Source organism: Humulus lupulus, chromosome 9, assembly GCF_963169125.1.
Source record: "Humulus lupulus chromosome 9, drHumLupu1.1, whole genome shotgun sequence".
Lineage (NCBI taxonomy): Eukaryota > Viridiplantae > Streptophyta > Magnoliopsida > Rosales > Cannabaceae > Humulus > Humulus lupulus.
Genome location: NC_084801.1, coordinates 32,228,776 through 32,250,232, shown reverse-complemented (window position 1 = coordinate 32,250,232; position 21,457 = coordinate 32,228,776). Strand labels below are relative to the sequence as shown.

The 21,457-nt window shown below is 36.4% G+C and overlaps 1 protein-coding gene and 1 long non-coding RNA gene across 3 annotated transcripts; one reads left to right on the top strand and one right to left on the bottom strand.

Moving 5' to 3' along the window:
• Positions 1-848: 848 nt before the first annotated feature.
• On the bottom strand, positions 849-2,465 carry LOC133800956 (tetrahydroberberine oxidase-like). The gene has a single exon (XM_062239069.1). The coding sequence runs from the start codon at positions 2,463-2,465 to the stop codon at positions 858-860; it is 1,608 nt and encodes a 535-aa protein (XP_062095053.1). The 3' UTR covers positions 849-857.
• A 1,953-nt stretch (positions 2,466-4,418) lies between these two features.
• Positions 4,419-18,428, top strand: LOC133801466 (uncharacterized). Of its 2 annotated transcripts, none has more exons than XR_009876872.1 (3): positions 4,419-7,622; positions 7,730-11,568; positions 15,240-18,428. It is a non-coding gene; the product is annotated as an uncharacterized LOC133801466 (long non-coding RNA). The 2 variants fall into 2 exon arrangements; XR_009876871.1 differs by having other exon boundaries at positions 4,419-11,568; positions 15,240-15,661; positions 15,728-18,428.
• The last annotated feature ends 3,029 nt before the right edge of the window (positions 18,429-21,457 follow it).

Sequence of the window (21,457 nt, the reverse complement as noted above, 5' to 3'; positions counted from 1 at the left end):
GGGTCAACTAGGTGACCTCTTTGGACTTTACTAAGATTAATTACATCTACGGTAGGCCAACTATAGTGAAACTTTTGATTCCTTACGAGGCGTCTATTGAGACTCTCTAGGCTAGGCACCTATTTCGCACATGGCTTTGTGCTTGTTGGGGTTCACAAGTCTAGGCACTTATTTTGCACAAGGCTAGGCACCTAGTGATGCTCACTAGGCTAGACACCTACTTTGCACAAGGTCATGCGCCTAGTGAGATTGGGTATAATACTTCCCAAGTGGTTCATTGGATCTATCTTGCCAAGCACTTTTTTTTTCGTTCTTTCTAATACACATTGACAATTTCAATTGACAATGGAAGTATCTCAGTCACATAAGTTTCCTCGGAGAAGAGAGATGTAATATTTAAGAAAGATGCGTGAAATTAGTTGTAGTAGGCAATGTGAAAGGGTAGGCACAATGTCATTGTCGTGTTACATCCTGGGGTCAGCTAGGTGACCTCTTTGGACTTTACCAAGATAAATTACATCTACAGGAGGCCAACTATAGTGAAACTTTTGATTCTTTACGAGGCGTCTATTGAGGCTCTCTAGGTTAGGCACTTATTCGCACATGGCTAGGTGCCTGTTGAGGTTCACGAGTCTAGGAACTTATTTTGCACAAGGTGAGGCACCTAGTTAGTCTTACGAGGCTAGGCACCTATTTTGAGTAGATACAAAGACCTGTGTGAAACATGGTGTCGCGTGATTATCTAGGAGCTTTGGACTTGAGTTGCTGTCTTTACTTGGTGTGGAATTTTGGCCTCCACAAAACTAAAAATACTCATGTTTATTATGTATATATATATATATATAAATTATCATTATTTATTTACTTCCCACTATAGCATAAGGAGGAATGCTTTGTTCATTCCTAAAGAAATTGGTTGGATCAATCATATTCTTGACACGAAGCAACCTATTGAAGTTATTTTTGAAATACTTCAAACCCCAAATACTTGCTTGTGCATAACTTGTAGTGCCATTATTGTTGTTTGTCCCTATATCAAGGTCCCTATAATTGAGATACGCTTCTCTTGGATTCTTGGACACATAGGGAGTCATGTAATCATAAAGCCTTCTAATCCAATTTATAACATTAATCCCTTCTTCTTCAATAACAGCTACAAGATATAAAATCATGTATATGTTTCCAGCTCTGTGAGGGAATGGTGTTTCCCAATCTGGAATCTCTTTCATCCTCCCACCATAAGGAGTCATTTGTATGAAAGTCCTTCCAACCTTTTCTTCAAACAACCTTTTCCATATTCCTTCCAACCCATCAACCGATATTGGCACCTTGACGTAGTCGGATTTTCCTTTAATAGGAACTTTTATTGGAGTTGTTCTATCAAGCAAAACCACCGGAGAAGATCCACTTGGGAATCCGGCGAAGTAGACGACGGATTCAATCCAGCTCATTTCCTTGCAATCTTCTCTTACAAGACCTAATTCAGGGAAGCTCCTCTTCATGAGTGGAAGAAGCCGATCAACTCCACCAAGGAACAAGGATATGAATGAAGCTTGAATAGTTTTATTGTTACTATTCCCTACTCCATTAGAACTCATCAATGCTTGTAACCTTACCAAAATAAATAAATCGTCCTCGAATCTTTCTGCCACAAACTGCCATTTATGAACAAGCTCTGTAACTTTTTGTTCCAAATTCCTATTGACTGTGAATACAGTGACAGTTTTTGGAACCAAAACAAGCCTAATTTTCCATGAAATAATCACTCCAAAGCTTGCTCCTCCGCCTCCTCGAATGGCCCAAAAGAGGTCTTCTCCCATAGTTTTTCTATCTAGAATTCTCCCTTCAAAGTTGACAAATTGCGCGTCAATGATATGATCAACTGAGAGGCCGTGTTTTCTAAGCATGGCGCCATAGCCACCTCCACTAAACAGTCCTCCAACACCTACGGTGTTGGCAGTAGCGGAAGGAAACCCTAAACATCGACTGTTCTCGGCGATTTTGTAATAAACTTCACCAATGGTTGCTCCAGCTTGAACCGATGCAGTTTTGTCGTCAAAGTCAACGTTGACCGATCGAAGGTTGATGAGATCGAGCACAACGAATGGGACATCAGACACGTAGGAAAGTCCCTCGTAATCGTGGCCACCACTTCGGACTCTGATCTGCAAACCATGTTTTTTGGAGCAGCATATAGTGGTCTGGACATGAGAGGCATCCAATGGAGTTATGATAACGAGGGGTTTTGGTGTGGATGTAGAAGAGAACCGTGGATTTTGTATGGACAAATTAAGGACGGAAAGATACGACGTATCGTTCTGGGTGAAAACGATTAATGTGGAGTTTGGAGATTGTTGAGAGAAGCATTGAACAAAGTCATTATGACTATCTGCCAATGATGACCAGAAAAACAAGGCAAGGTAAAGGAGAATAGAGGGAAAAATTGAATAGTATTCAGACTTCATTTTGTTACTTATTTGGGGTTGATTTTTTATGCCTTAAATAAGCCGATATCTGCTTTATTATTTATTCTAATTTACCTATCTAGACAAACCCTTTTCGTTGACTTTGGAGTTAGATATATATATATATATATATATATAAGTATAGCAAGTTGAGATGGTTTGGCAGATCTAAACATATAGCGCAGCGCATCAGCCGTTGTCATTATGTGCCAATTCATGTATCTACTTTTAATACATACATACATACATACATACATACATACATATATATTTATTTATATATATATATATAGGTCATGTATAGACACCGGATCCATTATATACCAATAATGGAATAAACAAAATCACGGTTCACGGACTTTAATAGAGGCTGATTGATCCATTTCTATTTTGGCTCATACTGGTTTTTGGAAATTAGAATTATATTATGCTTTTGAGTAATATTTTTAATTTTGGTTAAATAATTGCTTCTAAATAAAGTAAATAAAAATTAGATAGGAAGATAAATTTATTTTTATCTGTTTCCTTTATACAAATATTTAAGTTTAATATCTTTAAATTTATACAATGACTTTAGTTTCATGCTTTGCATTACATTTCACTTCAATGTAAATATATAAAAGTATTATAATGGCGACATTATTTTGCTTTTTAAAAAAATATTTGATTTGTCCGCTAACATAATATGATGGAAAATTTGTATAAGAAGTTTGTAGTGGGAAATAGATATGGAACTTAATCCCACTCTCTATAAAGTGATTTATGTTCCATCGCTTAAGTCATCCCAACTTATTCGATTTCATTTGTTAACCCTACAGATATTTTATACAATAGGACACCCATTCGATTTTTTTAAATTCATTACAAATTACAATATAATGTATATTATTACAGCTCAAAACACGTTAATGATTATCATAATAATTTGGTACTAGCCATCTCTAATGGGTTGGATTAATTTTGAGCGAGGCCCAAAAATTGAACTAATGTTATATGTGGCCTTATTTTTATGATTGTGCTTCAAAACACAAGCTGTAAATTAACTTAAAATATCAATAAATGTATTTATTTTTTTATTAAAAATATAAAAAAATATTTATTTACATGAATGAACAAAAAGTTAAAAAGCTTTAAATTAGTGGCATAAAAGTAAATAAAAAATGTAACATTTATTATTTGTCAATTTTGACTTATGTTATATTTTGGACCGAATTTGAGATAATTTTTAGTATGTGTAAAATTTGGCTCACCATTCATAACACCAATAGAATTGTATTTTTTTTTAATTCGTTAAAATATAACAATGCACTACTTTTATAACACTCTATTAGAAGTGCTCTATAAAGTTGAGACAAAATGAAATATGACATATCGTCGGAAGAGGCTACTCCTCTATTTATAGTAGTTAGGTATATGTTATTGTGGAAAATATACAATAAATAATGCAATAAATTATGTACATGGAGATCTTGATTTTGGAGATACACAATAATTGAGAATGTTTAAATATGTGTATATGCTATTAATGAGGATATTTCTCTAGAACAATTTATAATTTTAATGATTCCCTATATTGTCTATGAGTCTACGATTGTAAAAGTGTAAATCATTAAAAGTTAGAAGGGGTATTTACTATTTTATGTTGAGAGACATTAAAAGTTTTTGTTCAAGGCTATAATTGTAAGATATCTAAAATTAATTAAGGTAGACGTTGTAAGTAGGCTTGGTGGATCCATAACTATATTTTGGGCATAGATGTAACATCTCTCCCCATAAAGACGCGCCACATATGTAATGTTGTTGTGTGGAAAACGTTGAATGTATACATATATAAAATAATAAAATTAAAATTACTTCAAGTCTCAACTTATTTCACACGTTTCTCTCTATATGTATATAATATCTTTTATTTTTATTTATTTATTATTGTAATTAATTAAAAGTGAAAAACCATATTCTCTCTCTCCCACACGTTCTCTGCCTCGCCTTCCCTGTAAAAACCCAACAACCTCCCTTTCACTTTCTTTCTTCCCCTCGTACCCATTTCTATTTCTCTTTTCCTCCCCCCACACACCATCTAGGTCGAAAGCTCGAAGTTGACACTCCGCCTCCCACTCTCACTGTCTGGTCGGAGTCGCTGCTCCGCCTGAGTTGACAGCAACGCTCCGCCTCCCACTCTCATCATCTGGGTCGAAGTCGCTCGTCATCGAGTCGGAGTCGCCGCTCCGCCTGAGTTGACATCAACGCTCCGCCTCCCACTCTCATCATCTGGGTCGAAGTCGCTCGTCATCGAGTCGATGCCGCCTCTCTCTCCATCTAGGTCCTGCATTTTCTAGCTTTCTTTAAAGCTATGACGGAAGCTTGAATCCTTTTAATTGTTGAAGAAATAGTAAGGTTTTTTTTATTCTCTCTTGTTTTCATTGCTAATTTTCTTATATTAAATTTTAAAAAAACTTTATTGATTTTCTTCTTTGTGGAAAGATAAGTGCTCATTTGATTATGATAGAGTTTGTACATATAATAGGTATTTTATGTTTTCGATGTGAAAAAATAGGGCCATTAAATTTTATTAGAAGTTGCTACACATTTCTTGAATACTCTAGAAAGTTCTAGACATTTGTAGAATACTTTACTCAAGAATTTTCTAGATATTTGTGTTAGAATTATTGTTATGGACTAATATAATCATAGACATTATTCCATAATCACAACCATTAACTAAAATGCCTACTAATTACCAATAACCATAATGGGATGGTTTACACTTACTAATTGCATTAGAGGCACATGGTGGCACCCTAATGACTATGTGTTGGCCCATTTAACTATAGTTCACTACTTCATAATATAATGAGCCCCAATTAGCCCACTAATACCTCTTAAGGTATAAGAGCATAATATATATGTTGTATGGGTGGAAGTTGAGGGTAGTGTGGTATTGTGGTAAGGGTTTGCTATCCATTAGGTTCCTCTTGCATTTTGCACTTGATTTTGTAGGTGAATTGGAAGATTTCTAAGGGAGGAAATGGCTCTAGAAGGGATTGGCAATATGGGAGGTATGTTCTCACATTCCCAATCAATGCTCTAAATAAAATGTATTCTTGGATTGATTGTGAAATCTATTTTGAGTGTTAAATGATGCTTACACTATGTTTACAATCTAACAATTGGTATCAGAGCCAGGTTCATTTGATTTTGGGGCTTGATATTTTGATATAGACCCAATTTTTCAAAATATGATTTTTTCACAAAATATTTCAAAATCAGGTTTGATAATGAGTATTGGGTTTTAGCTATTTTTTTGGGCAAAAATTTCATGTATTGCTGTTGTGAAACCGAGCTTTTCATGGAGCTCAAAAATGGTGGAAACCCATTTTCAGTTTTCATGTTGTTTTGACATTTTTGTTGGGAAATGAGGACAATGGAGATGCTAGGGTCGTCGTCCACGGAGAGGGGAGAAAAACCCATGTTACAGTGGCCAAAATGGTGGCCGGAGACGGTGGTTCCAGTCGGGTCGGACCCGCGGGACGAACCGGGTCGAACGCGACTCGTAAGCCAAAATTTAGAGGTCAGGGACGACAATAAACGACACGTCGTTTTGCCTCTTTCAAGCAAAAATGACATGTCGTTTTTAAGGGCAAAGGGCGCCGTTTTTCCAAAACGACATGTCGTACGGTCATGTTAAAATTAAAAAAAAAAAACTATTATGGCACGTGGGGGCGCGTGAGGGGTCCTTTTTGGCCAAAATTTTTACCATTTCACTCCTATTCTCATATCCTACTATTTGTATATGTTTATGGACAAGATTAATTCATAGATTTGGTTTCATAATTGTATTTATATTTAATCTTTTGTGGCATAAATCTTATTATATATATTGTCAACAATTATTGTTTATTTTCTTGCCTGTCGTAAGAATAAGCATGTAAATTTTTTAGTAAAGAGGAACATGTAAATAATTATTTATTTAAATTTTGTGTTTTCCCTCCAAAATTACATTAAGATCTATATAAGTAATTAATTATCCTATCGTTAATAATTGCTTGGTAAGGATGCTTAATATGGTGAAGAAAATTTATTAAACATTATGAATCACAATTTATCTATCCTTTCGATAGTAAATTAATGTATTTGATTATAATGTTTAATAGATTGTTCTTACCTGTGTATGAGTTCTATTTTGTGTGTTTGTCTAAGAACTTTAGCATACATAATGATCATTTGTTATTTTGCGATCATATATTGATGAGAAAAGAGCACAAATGACATGGTTTATCATAACATGTATTTGATAGTTATTGCTCTTGTTTCTCATTTAGCTGTAAGCATTCCGAGAACCTCTGCCATGTTGACACTGAATGGAACCAACCACAAGCAGTGGGTTGAATCCCTCATGATGAACTTGACTCTTATGAGAGTGGACTTGGCCTTGAGAATGGATGCACCACTTAAACCCGCTGATGATGCCACTGAAAAGGAAAAGAAGTCCTATGAGGATTTGGAGCATTCCAATCGTTGTTGTTTGATTCTTATGAGGTATCACATGGATGAATCCATTCGTGATAGTATTCCTCAGACTGAAAATGCAAAGGATTTTCTTGCTGCCATTAAGTAGAAGTACAAAAAGTTCTCAAAGAATGAGAAGAATGAGTGCTTAACCTTGCTCCATCGCACCAATTACGCTGATACGTGTGATATTAGAGCTCATACGACAAGCTCATGGGTTGTTACCAAAAGCTTAAGGCTATGGGGTTGGATCTTGGTGAGGATTACATGGTGTGGTTTGTGATGGAAACCATTCCTCCCCAGTTTGATTCAATCAGATCAAGCTACAATGCTCAAAAGGAGCAATGGACTATTGAGGAGATGACTACTATTCTTGCCAAGGAAGAAGAAGACATGAGAAAGGGAAGGGCAAGAAGTATCTCCATGGTGACGAACCCAAACAATCCTCACAAGAGAAAGTTCACTTCCAATAATTCTGGTAACAAAAAACCTTCCAAGAAAAAGGCACTTAGTCCTAAAAGGAATGGACAGTCCAGCTCATCCTCTAATGGTCATAAGAATGAGTTTTTCAAAGGGAAGTGCAACTTTTGCCAGAATTTGGGCACAAGAAAGCTGATTGTAGAAAGCTCAAGACTCACCTAGAGAAGAAAGGTAACTGTCTTGTGATGGTTTGCTTAGAATCCAATATTATTGATGTGCCCTCAAATTATTGGTGGTTAGATACTGGAGCCACAATTAATGTTATGAATTCCTTGCAGGCAGTGACAAGTCGAAGAAGACCGAGTAGTCTGGAGCAGAATGTGTACATGGGAGACGATACAAAAGTCCAAGTCAAATTTTTGGGGATAGTTAGATTACAGTTGAATACATGATATTTTTTGGAGTTACAGGATGTTGCTTACATACCCTCTTTTAGGAGGAATTTGATTTCTGTATCTATTTTGGATAGGCTAGGTGATAGTTTTCTTTTTGGAACTAGAAAACTCACTTTGTATCATGACTCTCTTTTGGTTGGAAATGGAACTTTATGTGGAAATTTATATAAACTTGATTTGCATGATGTTGCTTCTGTTTCTTCTACTTCTTGTCTTAATGCTGTTGTTGGGTCTAAACGTGCAAGATTAGATTTGAAATCTTCTATGTTGTGGCACAAACGTTTAGGTCATATCTCTAAAGACAGAATGGAAAGGTTGATCAAAGATGGGGTACTTCAAGATCTGGATTTTTCAGATTTCATTGCTTGCGTTGATTGTATTAAAGGAAAGTTAACTGCCAAGGTTAGAAAGAGCAAGTCAGACAGGTGCACAGATGTATTGGAGCTTATTCATACTGATATTTGTGGGCCTTTTGTTCCGCCTGCTATGGGTGGTTATAAATATTTTATCACCTTCATTGATGACTTTTCCCAGTATGGCCATGTTGAGCTCATTCATGAAAAATTTGAATCTTTGGATGCTTTTAAGATTTTCAAGACGAATGTTGAGCTTCAAAAGGGAAAAATGATCAAAGTTGTCAACTCTGATAGAGGTGTAGAGTATTATGGACGTTATGATGAAAATGGAAGGAACCCCGGGCCTTTTGCCAAATACTTATAGGAATGTGGTATTGATGCAAGATATACAATGCCAGGGACACCCAACAGAATGGAATCGCTCAAAGAAGAAATCGTACACTTCTTGACATAGTACGATGTATGCTGATTCATTCTAGGTTGCCAGAATTTTTATGGGGTGAGGCATTGAGGACTGCTGCTTATATCTTGAATCAAGTGACTAGTAAGTTTGTCCCAAAGACACCATACGAGTTGTGGTCGGGTAAGAAACCGAGTTTGCATCATTTTCATGTTTGGGGATGTAAAGCTGAAGTAAGGCCCTATAACCCACAGTCTATGAAACTTGATCCGAAGACCATTAGTGGCTATTTTGTAGGCTACACCATTGGATCAAGGGGTTCCATATTTTATTGCCCATCTCACACCATCAGGGTTATAGAATCAGAAAGGGTTGTCTATTTTGAGGATGAATTTGGTTCAAGTTAAGGGTCAAGAGAAATTGTTTTCAGGGAAGAACACATTTTTGTCCCTGTACCTATCGCTTCCGCTCCTATTGATGACCCTGTGATTAAACAGATTCTGGTAGAAACTCATGATGAACCTCAAAATCAAGAACAAGGTGAAAATCTTGATATTGGGGATGATGAAGCTATGGTGAGAAGATCACAAAGAACCCGCAGGTGTGCTATTCCTGATGACTACCTTGTCTATTTGCAGGAACATGAGTTTGATGTGGGAGATAATTCTGAGCCAGTCACTTATCAAGAAGCCATGAGTAGTCCTAAATCTATGTTGTGGATGGATGCAATGAAAGAAGAATTGAGTTCTATGTCACAAAATGAAGTTTGGAAGTTAGTTGAACTACCCAAAGGTTGCAGACCCATTGGATGCAAATGGGTGTATAAGATCAAGCGTGACTTGAATGGGCAAGTGGAAAGGTATAAGGCTAGGCTTGTGGCTAAAGGCTATAGCCAGAGAGAAGGTATTGATTTCAAAGAAACCTTTTCACCTGTTTCTACCAAAGATTCGCTGCGAATCATTATGGCTATAGTTGCTCATTTTGATCTAGAACTCATTTTGGCTATAGTCTGGCAAAGAACACATGGTTTGCAAGCTCAAAAAGTCTATCTATGGGCTTAAACAAGCATCAAGGCAGTGGTATCTCAAGTTTGATATGATTGTCACTTCAAATGGCTTCAAGGAGAATGTGGTAGATCAATGTATATACATGAAGGTCAGTGGGAGCAGTTTTATTTTTCTAGTATTGTATGTTGACGACATCCTGCTTGCATCTAATAATTCTGACCTGTTGTCTAAGACGAAACAACTTTTGTTTAGCCATTTTGATATGAAGGATCTTGGTGAGGCTTCCTACGTGCTTGGGATTCAGATTCTTTGGGATAGGGCTAATGGTATTCTTCGTTTGTCTCAGAAGACTTACATTGATCGGATCTTGAAAAGGTTTAATATGCATGCATGTTTTCTTGGGAAGGCACCAATAGTGAAGGGTGACAAGTTCTGAAAGGCTCAATGTCCACAAAATGATAAAGAGAGTGATGAAATGAAAGTCGTTCCTTATGCATCACTGGTTGGTAGCTTGATGTATGCTCAAGTAGGCACACGCCCTGATATTGCTTTTGTTGTCGGCGTGTTGGGTAGATACTTGAGTGATCCTGGTCTTAGCCATTGGAAAGCGGCTAAGAAATTCATTAGGTATCTTCAGGGTACTAAGGATCACATGTTGACTTACCGATGAGCTGACACTCTTGATATAGTTGGGTTCAGTGATGCTGATTATGCAGGATGCGTGGATGATAAAAAGTCCACTTCAGGCTACATCTATATGATGGTTGGAGGGGCTGTTTCATGGAAAAGTGTCAAACAGACACTCACAGCTTCTTCTACGATGGAGGCAGAGTATATGGCGTGTCATGAGGCTACTTGTCAAGCAATATGGCTGCGGAATTTCATTTTAGCATTGAGTGTTGTAGATTCTATTTTGAGGCTGCTGAAATTGTATTGTGACAACTCCGCAGCAGTAGCTTTCTCTAAGAACACTAGGAGTACTTCTCGCTCAAAGCATATTGATATAAAGTACTATTTTGTTAAATAGAAAGTTGTTGAGTCCCTCATTTCTATTGAGTACGCGCCTACCACTAGCATGTTAGCAGACCCACTAACGAAAGGCTTACCTATATGTGTGTTTTTGGAACACGTTGCCCGAATGGGATTGTCAGGAGGCTAGCTTGTTGAGCTCAGTGGGATTTTTTTTATTTATGTATTGAACATGCTAGTATTTTGTATGGATTGCTTATAGCTTGTGTTTTGTTCTGAACATGCATAATGATAATTGAAGTCACTTCTTTTTATTTCTATTACGTATATATGTTTATATATGTATATACTATTGTTCATCGAAGTGACAGGTACAAAAGGAGATGAATGCGCATAGTCTCAATCAATTGTACCTCATGCATGTTTGGTTTGATAGCTAATGGTTGTTATGATATTTAAATGTCTACAGGGCCAAGTCATATGTAATATTTGTATCCTATCGGTATAATATTATGTATGATTTATTTGATTGCCACATATGTGTTAGACAATATTATGGTGGTTTGATTATATTGTCCAAGTGGGAGAATGTTAGAATTATTGTTATGGACTAATATAATCATAGACATTATTCCATAATCACAACCATTAACTAAAGTGCCTACTAATTACCAATAACCATAATGGGATGGTTTACACTTACTAATTGTATTAGAGGCACATGGTGGCACCCTAATGACTATGTGTTGGCCCATTAAACTATAGTTCACCACTTCATAATATAATGAGCCACAATTAGCCCACTAATACCTCTTAAGGTATAAGAGCATAATATATATGTTGTATGGGTGGAAGTTGAGGGTAGTGTGGTATTGTGGTAAGGGTTTGCTATCCATTAGGTTCCTCTTGCATTTTGCACTTGATTTTGTAGGTGAATTGGAAGATTTCTATGGGAGGAAATGGCTCTAGAAGGGATTGGCAATATGGGAGGTATGTTCTCACATTCCCAATCAATGCTCTAAATAAAATGTATTCTTGGATTGATTGTGAAATCTATTTTGAGTGTTAAATGATGCTTACACTATGTTTACAATCTAACAATTTGTAGAATAAAAGAATTTCAAAGGCATTTTCTAGAATACTCTATAGTCTAGAACTTCCTGAAAACTATATGCTTAAATAGTCTAGACTCTATTGTGTATATTAGTCTAGAAGTTGTACTTGTAAATCAATACACTAGAAAAATCTAGAACAAATAATTATAGCCACAAATGTAAAGTGGGCTAGCCACTATAAATACCCATCATGGGTAGCAAATGGTGTAACTAAAAAAACAACAAACCATCAATAAAATTCTACTACTTTCTACTATCATTTACTCTCTAAAACATAAACCTTACTCCTCCAAACCCAAATTTCTTCACTTGTCCACTCAACAACATCAACTATAATATCCTAACCCATCATTACTCTATCCACTACAACTACTCATTAAATATTCTAAACTACAACAAATCATAACTATTTTCTTTATCTCAAATTCACAAACCATCAAATTTGAAGGTTTAATGGTTTGTTCATGGTGTGAGAAGATTGATTGTAAATATATTACTTACTTATATCTTGTTAATTTTATTGATTTTAAGTAAGCATATATATTAGTTTGTTTTCGTTGGAGCATATTGTTGACCCTTGATTTGGCCAACGACGCGGAGTCAAAGATATGACAAATGATAAAACGACAATTAAGAATTTGATCTAATGAAAAAGAAGAAAACACCAAGGATTTATAGTGGTTCGGCCTCAAAGAATGGTAATGACCTACGTCCACTTAGTGCTATTATTAATATTGAATCTCAAAGTCGTGATCAAAGAACTAGGGTTCTTGAGTTTCACAAACCTTGAAAGAATGACAATAAAACGATGAATAATAGACTATAGCTCTTTTTCTGTCAATACTTCGCAAAAATGACTCAGAGATCAAAAGTCCATTCCTTGAGCTATTTCATGCATATTTATAGGCTCAAGGAGGGTTACACAGGCCAATGGGCCATATCTTTCCTTAATAAACGCATATCAAGGTAATAATGAGGAAATATTCAATGAAATTATTATAAGATTACAATCTTAGAAGTAAATAAATCAAATTATACGACCAGACTGGTCGTATCTAAAAGTTAAGCGCTGACGAAGCGATGTGCCTCTGGTCGATAGTCAAACAACACTTCTGCCATGTGTCAACCACATGCGAGAAATCATTGCCACGTCATCAGCACCCCCTTTTTTGGGTAAACATTTTCCTTACAAGTTTATTTATTGCGACCAGAAATAAGTAAACTTAGGAAATTGACCCTTCGCTTATTCTACCAAACCTGTCAGAACCACTAATACCCTCTCGGAAAAAGCAATCAATCATGTCTAATCAAGCCTTTTAGGTTTCCCAAAAACTTGTCTGATGGCTATCACACGTCCGCATGCTCAGAAAAAGTAATTCTTGATTACCTATTTTGTCGTGTTGCAGTCACTATATACAATATCTCAAATCCTCACTTTTACTTTTCACTCGCCATCTCCTCTCCAAGAATTGTGAAGAACTTCTAACTTTAGAGCCCAGAAATCCCAGGAACTCACATCTAGTCATTCAAAAGCTTTCGTGTTCAGACTTCGTGTTCAGACTCCGTTTGTCATCTAAGTAAGTTTCACAAACTCCTTAGACGTTTGAGTTGCCATGCAAAACTGTTTCATACTTATTTTTATCTATGAACCTTTGCATGTTCTTGGCTGAAGCTATTATGGGGATTGTGTGTATATCAATAGATTCTTGATAGGATAATGAAGTAACGTTTCGTAGGAGTTAGGATCCAATTTTGTAGTCGAGTTTGTAGATTTAATGGTGTAAAATCGAAGTAAAAATTTGATTTTTAGGCTAGTTGAAATACTGGGTTTTTCCGGGAGTCGAAAAAGCTTTTCTCTGAAATTTTTTTTACTTCCGCTTTTCAATCTGTTTCTCAAACTACTCGAATAAAATTTAGTGTTTTTGTTAGAATGTTGCTGGCCGTATAAAAGCTTAACTTTTATACGCGAACAACGTTATCCCAACTCTCAACACAGATTTTTAGGCTTTACGTTCTCATCACCCCCTTTCTCTGTTCGCTGCTTTTCATGCAAGATCCGAGAGGAGGTGAAAGGCCTATCGACAACGACTTGCTAGCCCAATTGCTTAAAGATGAGGAGCAACCGTCGCTGTTGATACCAGAAATTCCTTTTTCTCGAACCCCACCCAATAGACCTCAGTCAAGCCTTCCGGCCATGAGTAGAGTAAAATCCACTGCCCATAAAAAAGAAACCTTCAAACCCTTCAAATCAGCCTGCTCCTCAGGCTGGAATTCCCTCGACCAGTGGTCGGGAAAGAAATATCCCTGACCCCAACATTCAAACTCGTGCTCAGCTTCAAAATGTCGTTGAACCAGATGTTGAATGGTACGTCGCCCCTCCTAGCCGAGTCATGACTAGGATGATTGCCAATTATAGTAAAAGATATGGACTTCCTGGGGTGACTCTATTCCAACCCACCCTAGACCAACAGGCGAACTTGCCTGGAGGCACTTTCAGCGCCTGGTCGAGGTATCACATCGAGCTCCTGCCTCTTCCTTTTTTCCAGGGGGTGGCCAATTACTTCGGGGTCACTCCTTTTCAAATAACCCCCAATGGATATAGAATGCTCTCTGCACTCTATATCCTCTACAGTCATAAAAAATGTCCTGTCCCCACACCACATGAGGTCAACTACCTGTTCGACCTTAAATCCAACCCCAACCAGGAAAACACGGAGTTTTTCCACTTCTATCACCAGGAAACAGGCCGCTCTTTCCTGACTAACACTGCTTTTATCTCGAACGTGGGGAGGTACCATCTGGAGTACTTTCTGACGACTGACATGGTTGCGAACAACTTGGCCTTCACACAAGGAGGTAAAGTCTTTGTACCATTGGTCGTTTATTTTTCTTCAATTTTTTGCTGCATTTCCCTTAGAAATTTAGCGCTTTTCAGGCCCATGGTTGAGACTAGACCCTACTCTGGACATGGTGATCCGATCAGCCCTCCTGGCCAGCATGATAGACATAGAGAAACGTGTCAAACAGGTAGTCACAGAGGCCAATCTGAGACTGGTCGGCCTTTTGGCTCCTCACCAGGATGTGAGGGAATCTACTGCGGGGAGTGCTACCGGCACTTAAATCCCCGAACAACACCCAAATGTGTCACGACCTCCTATGAGGAGGGCAACTGGGGTGACCATCAATGAGTCAACTGGTGCCCCCCGTCCTGCTGCCACACCGGCCCCTCTAAGGAAGGGAAAAAAGAAGGCCACAGAGCCTATTCTTGAGTCGTCGGACGAGAATGGTACTGGTTTTTTGCTCTTAGATAGCCTACCTATTCCCTGTCACCTCTTCAACAACGATGGCAATTTTAAATATCCTCCTGCTTTAAATTTAGACTTCTTCATGCCAGAGAGTGAGTGTAACACTAGTAGAGTATATAATGTAGCGACCAGTAATGATAGCTCGGGTATTCTACTTACAATTTTCTTTGTTTCTTTTCCTGGCATAACATACTCAATCGTTTATACTATCTCATTGTTCGTGTATTTGCTTTTCTTACAGACATGGACTCCAAGAATGTGTTCGACATGTACTGTGCTCCCGAGGCTCCTGCGAGCAAGAAGAAATCGACCAGGCGGCATCAGGAGGAAAGCAGTAAAGCGCCTCCGGCCAAGAAATCCCGTACTACAGACCCTCCGGCAGACGGTATGTCAACAAATGTAACACCACCTCCTTCTCCTCTCGAGCAGCAAACTCCTCCTACTCTGGTTGGGTTGACACCTTCTCCCCTGGCTCCAACTGACCAGACTTAGCAGGCTGCTCCTGCTTCCATAGGGGGCGACATATCGAGTCGTGCCTTAAAATTGGCCAAAGACAGGATGGCCAAGATTTTGAAGCATGAACGTTGCCGAGAGGTGATGGCGGGGACAGAGACGATGGACGTTGACCAAATCTTAACCCGTAGACTAAACGAGCTTGCCAGTGTAAGTCAATTTTTTTTTTGTGGAGATAGCCCTTTTATATCAATTTAACTTTCACTCTGATTACAGGCAATGCTGATTGTTACTGCCGGCCGGCTCCACTTAGGTGCTATCACCGAGCAGTCCAGGACATCCGAGCAACGGCACGCTGATGAACTCAAAGCTGCCGAAGCGAAATACGCTGAACAACTTGAGGCGGCCCAGAAGACAAATGCAGTGCTGCTCGAGGAGAAGAACAAGCTGGTTGAGGAGTTAAGGGAGAAGCAGACTGCGTTGGACAAGGCTGTTGAGCAAAGAGACCAATTTAAGGAGTCTAACCGCGTCAACTACCGCGAGGCTAAAAAGCTCAAGGATGACTTAATTACGAGTATACAAGATACTAAAACATTGGAGGGACGAATCGAGAAGCTTGAAAAAGCCAATGCCAGCAATTTGGAAAGGTACAAGAATGCCACGGTTAAGTGTTTCTACGACTTCTGGAAACACAACCACAAGGCTAATTTCAGCTATCTTCCCGAGCACACAAGGCATGCTGAGATAGCCCGCTGCGTTGCTCACTTGGTGGAAGAAGAGAGAGCAAGGGTGTCTGCCTCGCCTGAAATCTCCTTGGCCACTGGCATAGAAGGTGCGAACAATGACGCTACAACTGTCGTTGACCAGGACACCCCTCAAGATCCTCTAGCCTCATAGTCTGATTTTTTTTTTCTTTTACTCTTTAATCTTTTAAGTACACGGCCTACGGGTCGTGATGTAAAGACAATATAATTTTTATTGCTGCGCGGGCAGCTAATTTTTTCTTTTAACAAACAATTGCATCCGAGCAGACTGCTTGCGGTGTAAAGGGTTTCCTTTTGATATTATAATATTTGCCTTTTATTATAACATATGTTCGCATGACTGAACTTAGCATAGTACTTTGGTTTGATTTAACAAAATACAAAATTTTGAAAAATACTCTAAGTACCCTAGCATGCTTTCACTTATTTTGCTCATGTGTTTACATACCTCTCGATATGCTTTGATTACTAGATACCTTATATGCCCCCCAAGTGATTGAGGAGCTCTATGTCCTTGGTCACTTGCCTTGACCAAAACCTGTTCGAACATTACTGCTTAGAGCAAATAGTTAAAACGATAATAAAACAAAACAACACACGTAATGAGCAAATGGACAAAACGTGTCTGTACGAGTGATCAATAAGATCTTACACTTATAAGCAATTACTCACATAAATTGACCAACCCTTTTTCATAACTTGTAAAAAGTAAAATTAATACAAGCAAAACCTTTAAGAAGAATTGTTCATTGATAGTACTTGCGTAGGTCTGTTGGAAAAAGCTTATACAGGATCTTTATTTATTTTCATGTATATCTAATATTAAAAAAATTAATACGAGATAGCCTAAAACATGTTTCTAAAATTGAATTTAAAGAGAAACAAAGAATAGAATACTTACAGTATACGCAGCGGAATTAAAGAGTCATTCCTTCAATTTCTCTAACTCTTGTATCCTCTCTGTCGCAGAGTATTATCAAGAAACTGAACCGATCTTCTATTTTCTTCACGATCTTCCAATGTATCCTCAGAACCACCTAGACTAGTGTGGGCAATTCTCAACACATGAGATAGATATAGAGAGAAGAAGAGAAAATAACAAAGTGGCTTAGAAAAAGACTTGTGTTTAGAGAGAATATAAAACTATCAGAAAATCTGACTTGTGACTTATCTGTCGTCTCTGAAATCTTCTCTCTAAGCATGCCTTTTATAGACTCAATTAGGCCATTTAATTTAATTAAAAAATCAATAAAATAACAGCCATTTTGAAGCCCTAGGTCGAAATCATCATGGGCTATAGGCCCGTGAAATTTCCCATTTGATTATAAGCCCATTGGACTTAAAATCAAGGCCTGTATTATTTTCTATTGATTTAATTAATTAAATAATTATTTAAATCCTTTATCAAATTAATTATTTATAATTTGAACCTTGATTTAAATTTATTTATTAATTTAGATACCAATTTATCTTAATTAATAAATCTGCCATAATTTCTCTTTTCTTCTCAAAATTACACAACTCTGTGAAACTATCCAAAATTGACCTGGTCAACTTTGATAATTCTAACTGATAATTAAATCAATTAATTGAGACTATCTAGATGATTTTATCCAAGGTACAATGGGGACCATGGGCCTATGAAATCAAGCTCCAATAAGTTATCATAAATCTAACAAATAAATTTACTAACTTATTAATTCCTCGTGACTCCACTATAGACTTGGAATTGCACTCTTGAATTCATAGAACACTCTATAACAAATATAGATACACTATTAATTATCCATTGTTACAACCATAATTGTCACTCAATCCTCCATAGACGGTCTACAATGAGATAGGACTAAAATACTGTTTTACCCCTCATTGTATTTTATCCTTAAAACACTTAGTTCCTTGTAAATGATATTTCAGTAAACTAATTTAATTACTGAAATGAGATCTCTATCATTTAACACCTTGAACCAAACTAAAAGGAAACCATCGTTTCACTTCTTCATCAGAAGCTTGACAACTCTACAAAATAGAGTTATTTTACCACTTTTTATGTGCTAATTGTTGCTTAAATCTTGAGTTTTTAATTGATTTATTAAGTTTTTAAGTAATTTTGAATTTATTGGGTTTATTTTGATTTTATATGTTTTTGTGTGTTTTTATAGTTATTTTGTTGTAAAATGATGTAGTTAATTATTTGAATTATTGTAGTTGAATTTGAGGTAAAAAAATGTTGTATTATTAAATTTAAATGTTAAATATAAATTAAGTTATAATTAATGTTTTCAAAGAATTAAATTGATTTATTTTATAGTTGAAAATATTTTATTATGATTTAGTTTATGTTTATTTTGTAGGAAAGTTGTTGCAATTTTGGGCTTTGAAAAGTAAGGAAAAGAAGGAAGAAAGGTGGCATTTTTGAGAAAAAAGAAATGAAATGTTGGTATTTTTGAATACTTTCAGCCAGCCCAAGCAAGGCCCAAGCTTATGGCCCAAGCTTCAATCCTTCCTCTTCAATCAATTCGTTCAAGCTTCCTTCAGCACTATCTTTTGGCTATCACATACCCAGCCGTGTACTCCTCTGCCCACATTGCTGCCTTCAGTCACTTGGCCTCCTGCCAGCCGAAGCCACCCAAAGCATGCCACGAAATATTATTTTCTTGAGCCCATAAAAAAGCAAAATGTACCATTTGTCCCCTATGTCTAAAAATACCACATTTTTACCTCACTTTCTACACTTTTTACCCAAAAACATAATTATTACACCCTATAATTTATCCCTATTTGCCATTTTATAATTAATTCAATTAATTTAATCAATTTAATTAATTTGAATTGATTATTTTAATCATCATTTTTGGCTATAAATAAGGGATTTGTGGTCCATTTTTGAAGGGGGAGGTTACCATACCAAAAACTCTACACATTTCAAAACCTCTCTATTCTCTTCATCTTCTTCTTCTTCTTATTTTTTTCTATGTATTTTTAGAGGAAAAATTTGGGGGTTTCTCCTCCAAATTTTTCCATTTATGTTTGTAATTTTTAGTATGTATTTTTTATTCTAGTTATGTGTTTCTAATCTTTTTAAGATTATTAAGGTGATGATGAAACATTTTGTAACTAGATAGTATTTATTTTGTATGTTGATTTCCCATTTTGTGCAACAAAGTTTATGGAATTTTCTTCTTCAAATATCTTCTTTCATCTTAAATATCATGTATTTTGGATTGTTAGCACATATTTAAACTTTGTTCTTCATTAGTGAAAATACATAATATTCTTTGTGTAAGATGTGTCATTAAATTGTACACATCCATGCTTAGAACAAAAATATTATGTTTTGCCTTATAAATAATGTTCATTGATTTATTTGTTATTTCATTAGATTGATTTACACTAAATGCTTTGAAATTATAACTTTAAAAAATGAAGAAAAATCTTATATTTTTGGAAGAAATTTGTACTTAAAATTATAAATCTATTTAGAAAATGATAGTTTGATTTATCTTAACTATCACTAAAACTTGGGAATCAATATACTTATAAATATTATTGAACTTATATTTTGTGGATTCTAATCCTTAATAATCTTATTTTACCATCTTCATTTCTATTATTAATTTTTATTTATATATATTGTCTTTTATTTATTGTCTTTAATTTCTATACTATTGTCTTTTATTTTATTTTTATTGTTACAAATTTGCATCAATCTTTGGAACTAGGTTAGAATTTATTAATTTTGGTTTAAAATAGTTTCCTTTTCAATTTTATACAACTCCTTTGGGTTCGATCTCGTGCTTACACGAAAACTATTCTATAAATACGATTCGTGCGCTTGCGAGTTATAAATATTTAAAACATACCCGTTTTGGGTCCATCAAAGCTATAGATGTTCATATCTATGATTAACACTCCCACTTAATTATACTACCGAGTTCCCAAGATGTAAGTATGGGCTAGTCCGTAGGGTAAGCTGGTAACGAACAAGTCAAAGAACTCAAATAATACAATCAGTTAGAATACTAACCACTCAGAATTGAGATTGAATTGACCTATGGTCAACTATATGATATGACTAGAATAGATAATAATGGTATGTTTACTTATCTTATCAACTGTCAATATTGGTCCTGTCTGATGTAACAAATAAATCCGATCTTATCTACTTTGCTAATGTTCTGGAAATAACATAACACTGTAATGTGTAAGTAGATCATATCGTAGATTGGCAAGTCAGTGTAAATCTGGTGCACTGACTAATCTTAGGACTAACTTATTTTTGAACATATAATCATATTTATATTCCACTGTGATTACATCACTATAAATAAGATTAGCTATATGCTCGGGATTTAATAAGAGTTTATATTAAACAAATAATCATGAAAATAAAACATGTGAGCAAAGTGATTGACCAAGTCAAAAAATGATTTCTATTCTTTTATTGATAATAAAATGAGATTACAAAGAATTTGGGTTTTAATTAGGGCATAAAACCCCAACAAGGTGTTCTCCATTCTAATAGCGAGGAATGAGATCTCTGTTTAAGCGAGCAAGTTTGTAGATGCTTGGATGGAGGACTTCTTTAATCTGGTAAGGCCCTTCCCAATTAGGTCTGAGTACTCCAGCAGCTTGGTCGTGGGTGTTTAGGAAAAATATTAGAAGTTCTAGATCTCTGACATTGAATTTCCTTTCTCGCACTTTAGAATTGAAATACCGAGCGACTTTTTGCTGGTACGCACTTACTCGGAGTTGGGCTTGTTCACGTTTCTCATCGATCAAGTCCAGGGATTCCATCAATAGCTGGCTGTTTGAGCCTTGATCGTACGTTATTCTACGATGTGAGGGCAGATCTAACCCCACGGGCAACATAGCCTCATACCCATAAGCCAAAGAGAATGGGGTATGGCCTGTTGTTGTTCGATGAGAAGTTCTGTACGACCAAAGGACTTCAGGCAATTGTTCTGGCCAAGCACCCTTAGCTTCTTCCAGTCTTTTCTTCAGGGTATCCTTTAGCGTTTTGTTGACTGCTTTGACTTATCCATTTGCTTGGGGATGTGCAACTGAAGAAAAGCTCTTGATAATCCCATGCCGTTTGCAAAAGTTCGTGAATAAATCACTATCAAATTGTGTGTCATTATCGGAGACAATTTTTCTTGGCAATCCATAACGACAAACGATGTTTTTGATCATGAAATCCAGCACCTTTTTGGCAATCCATTTAGTGAAGTAATCAGCGACA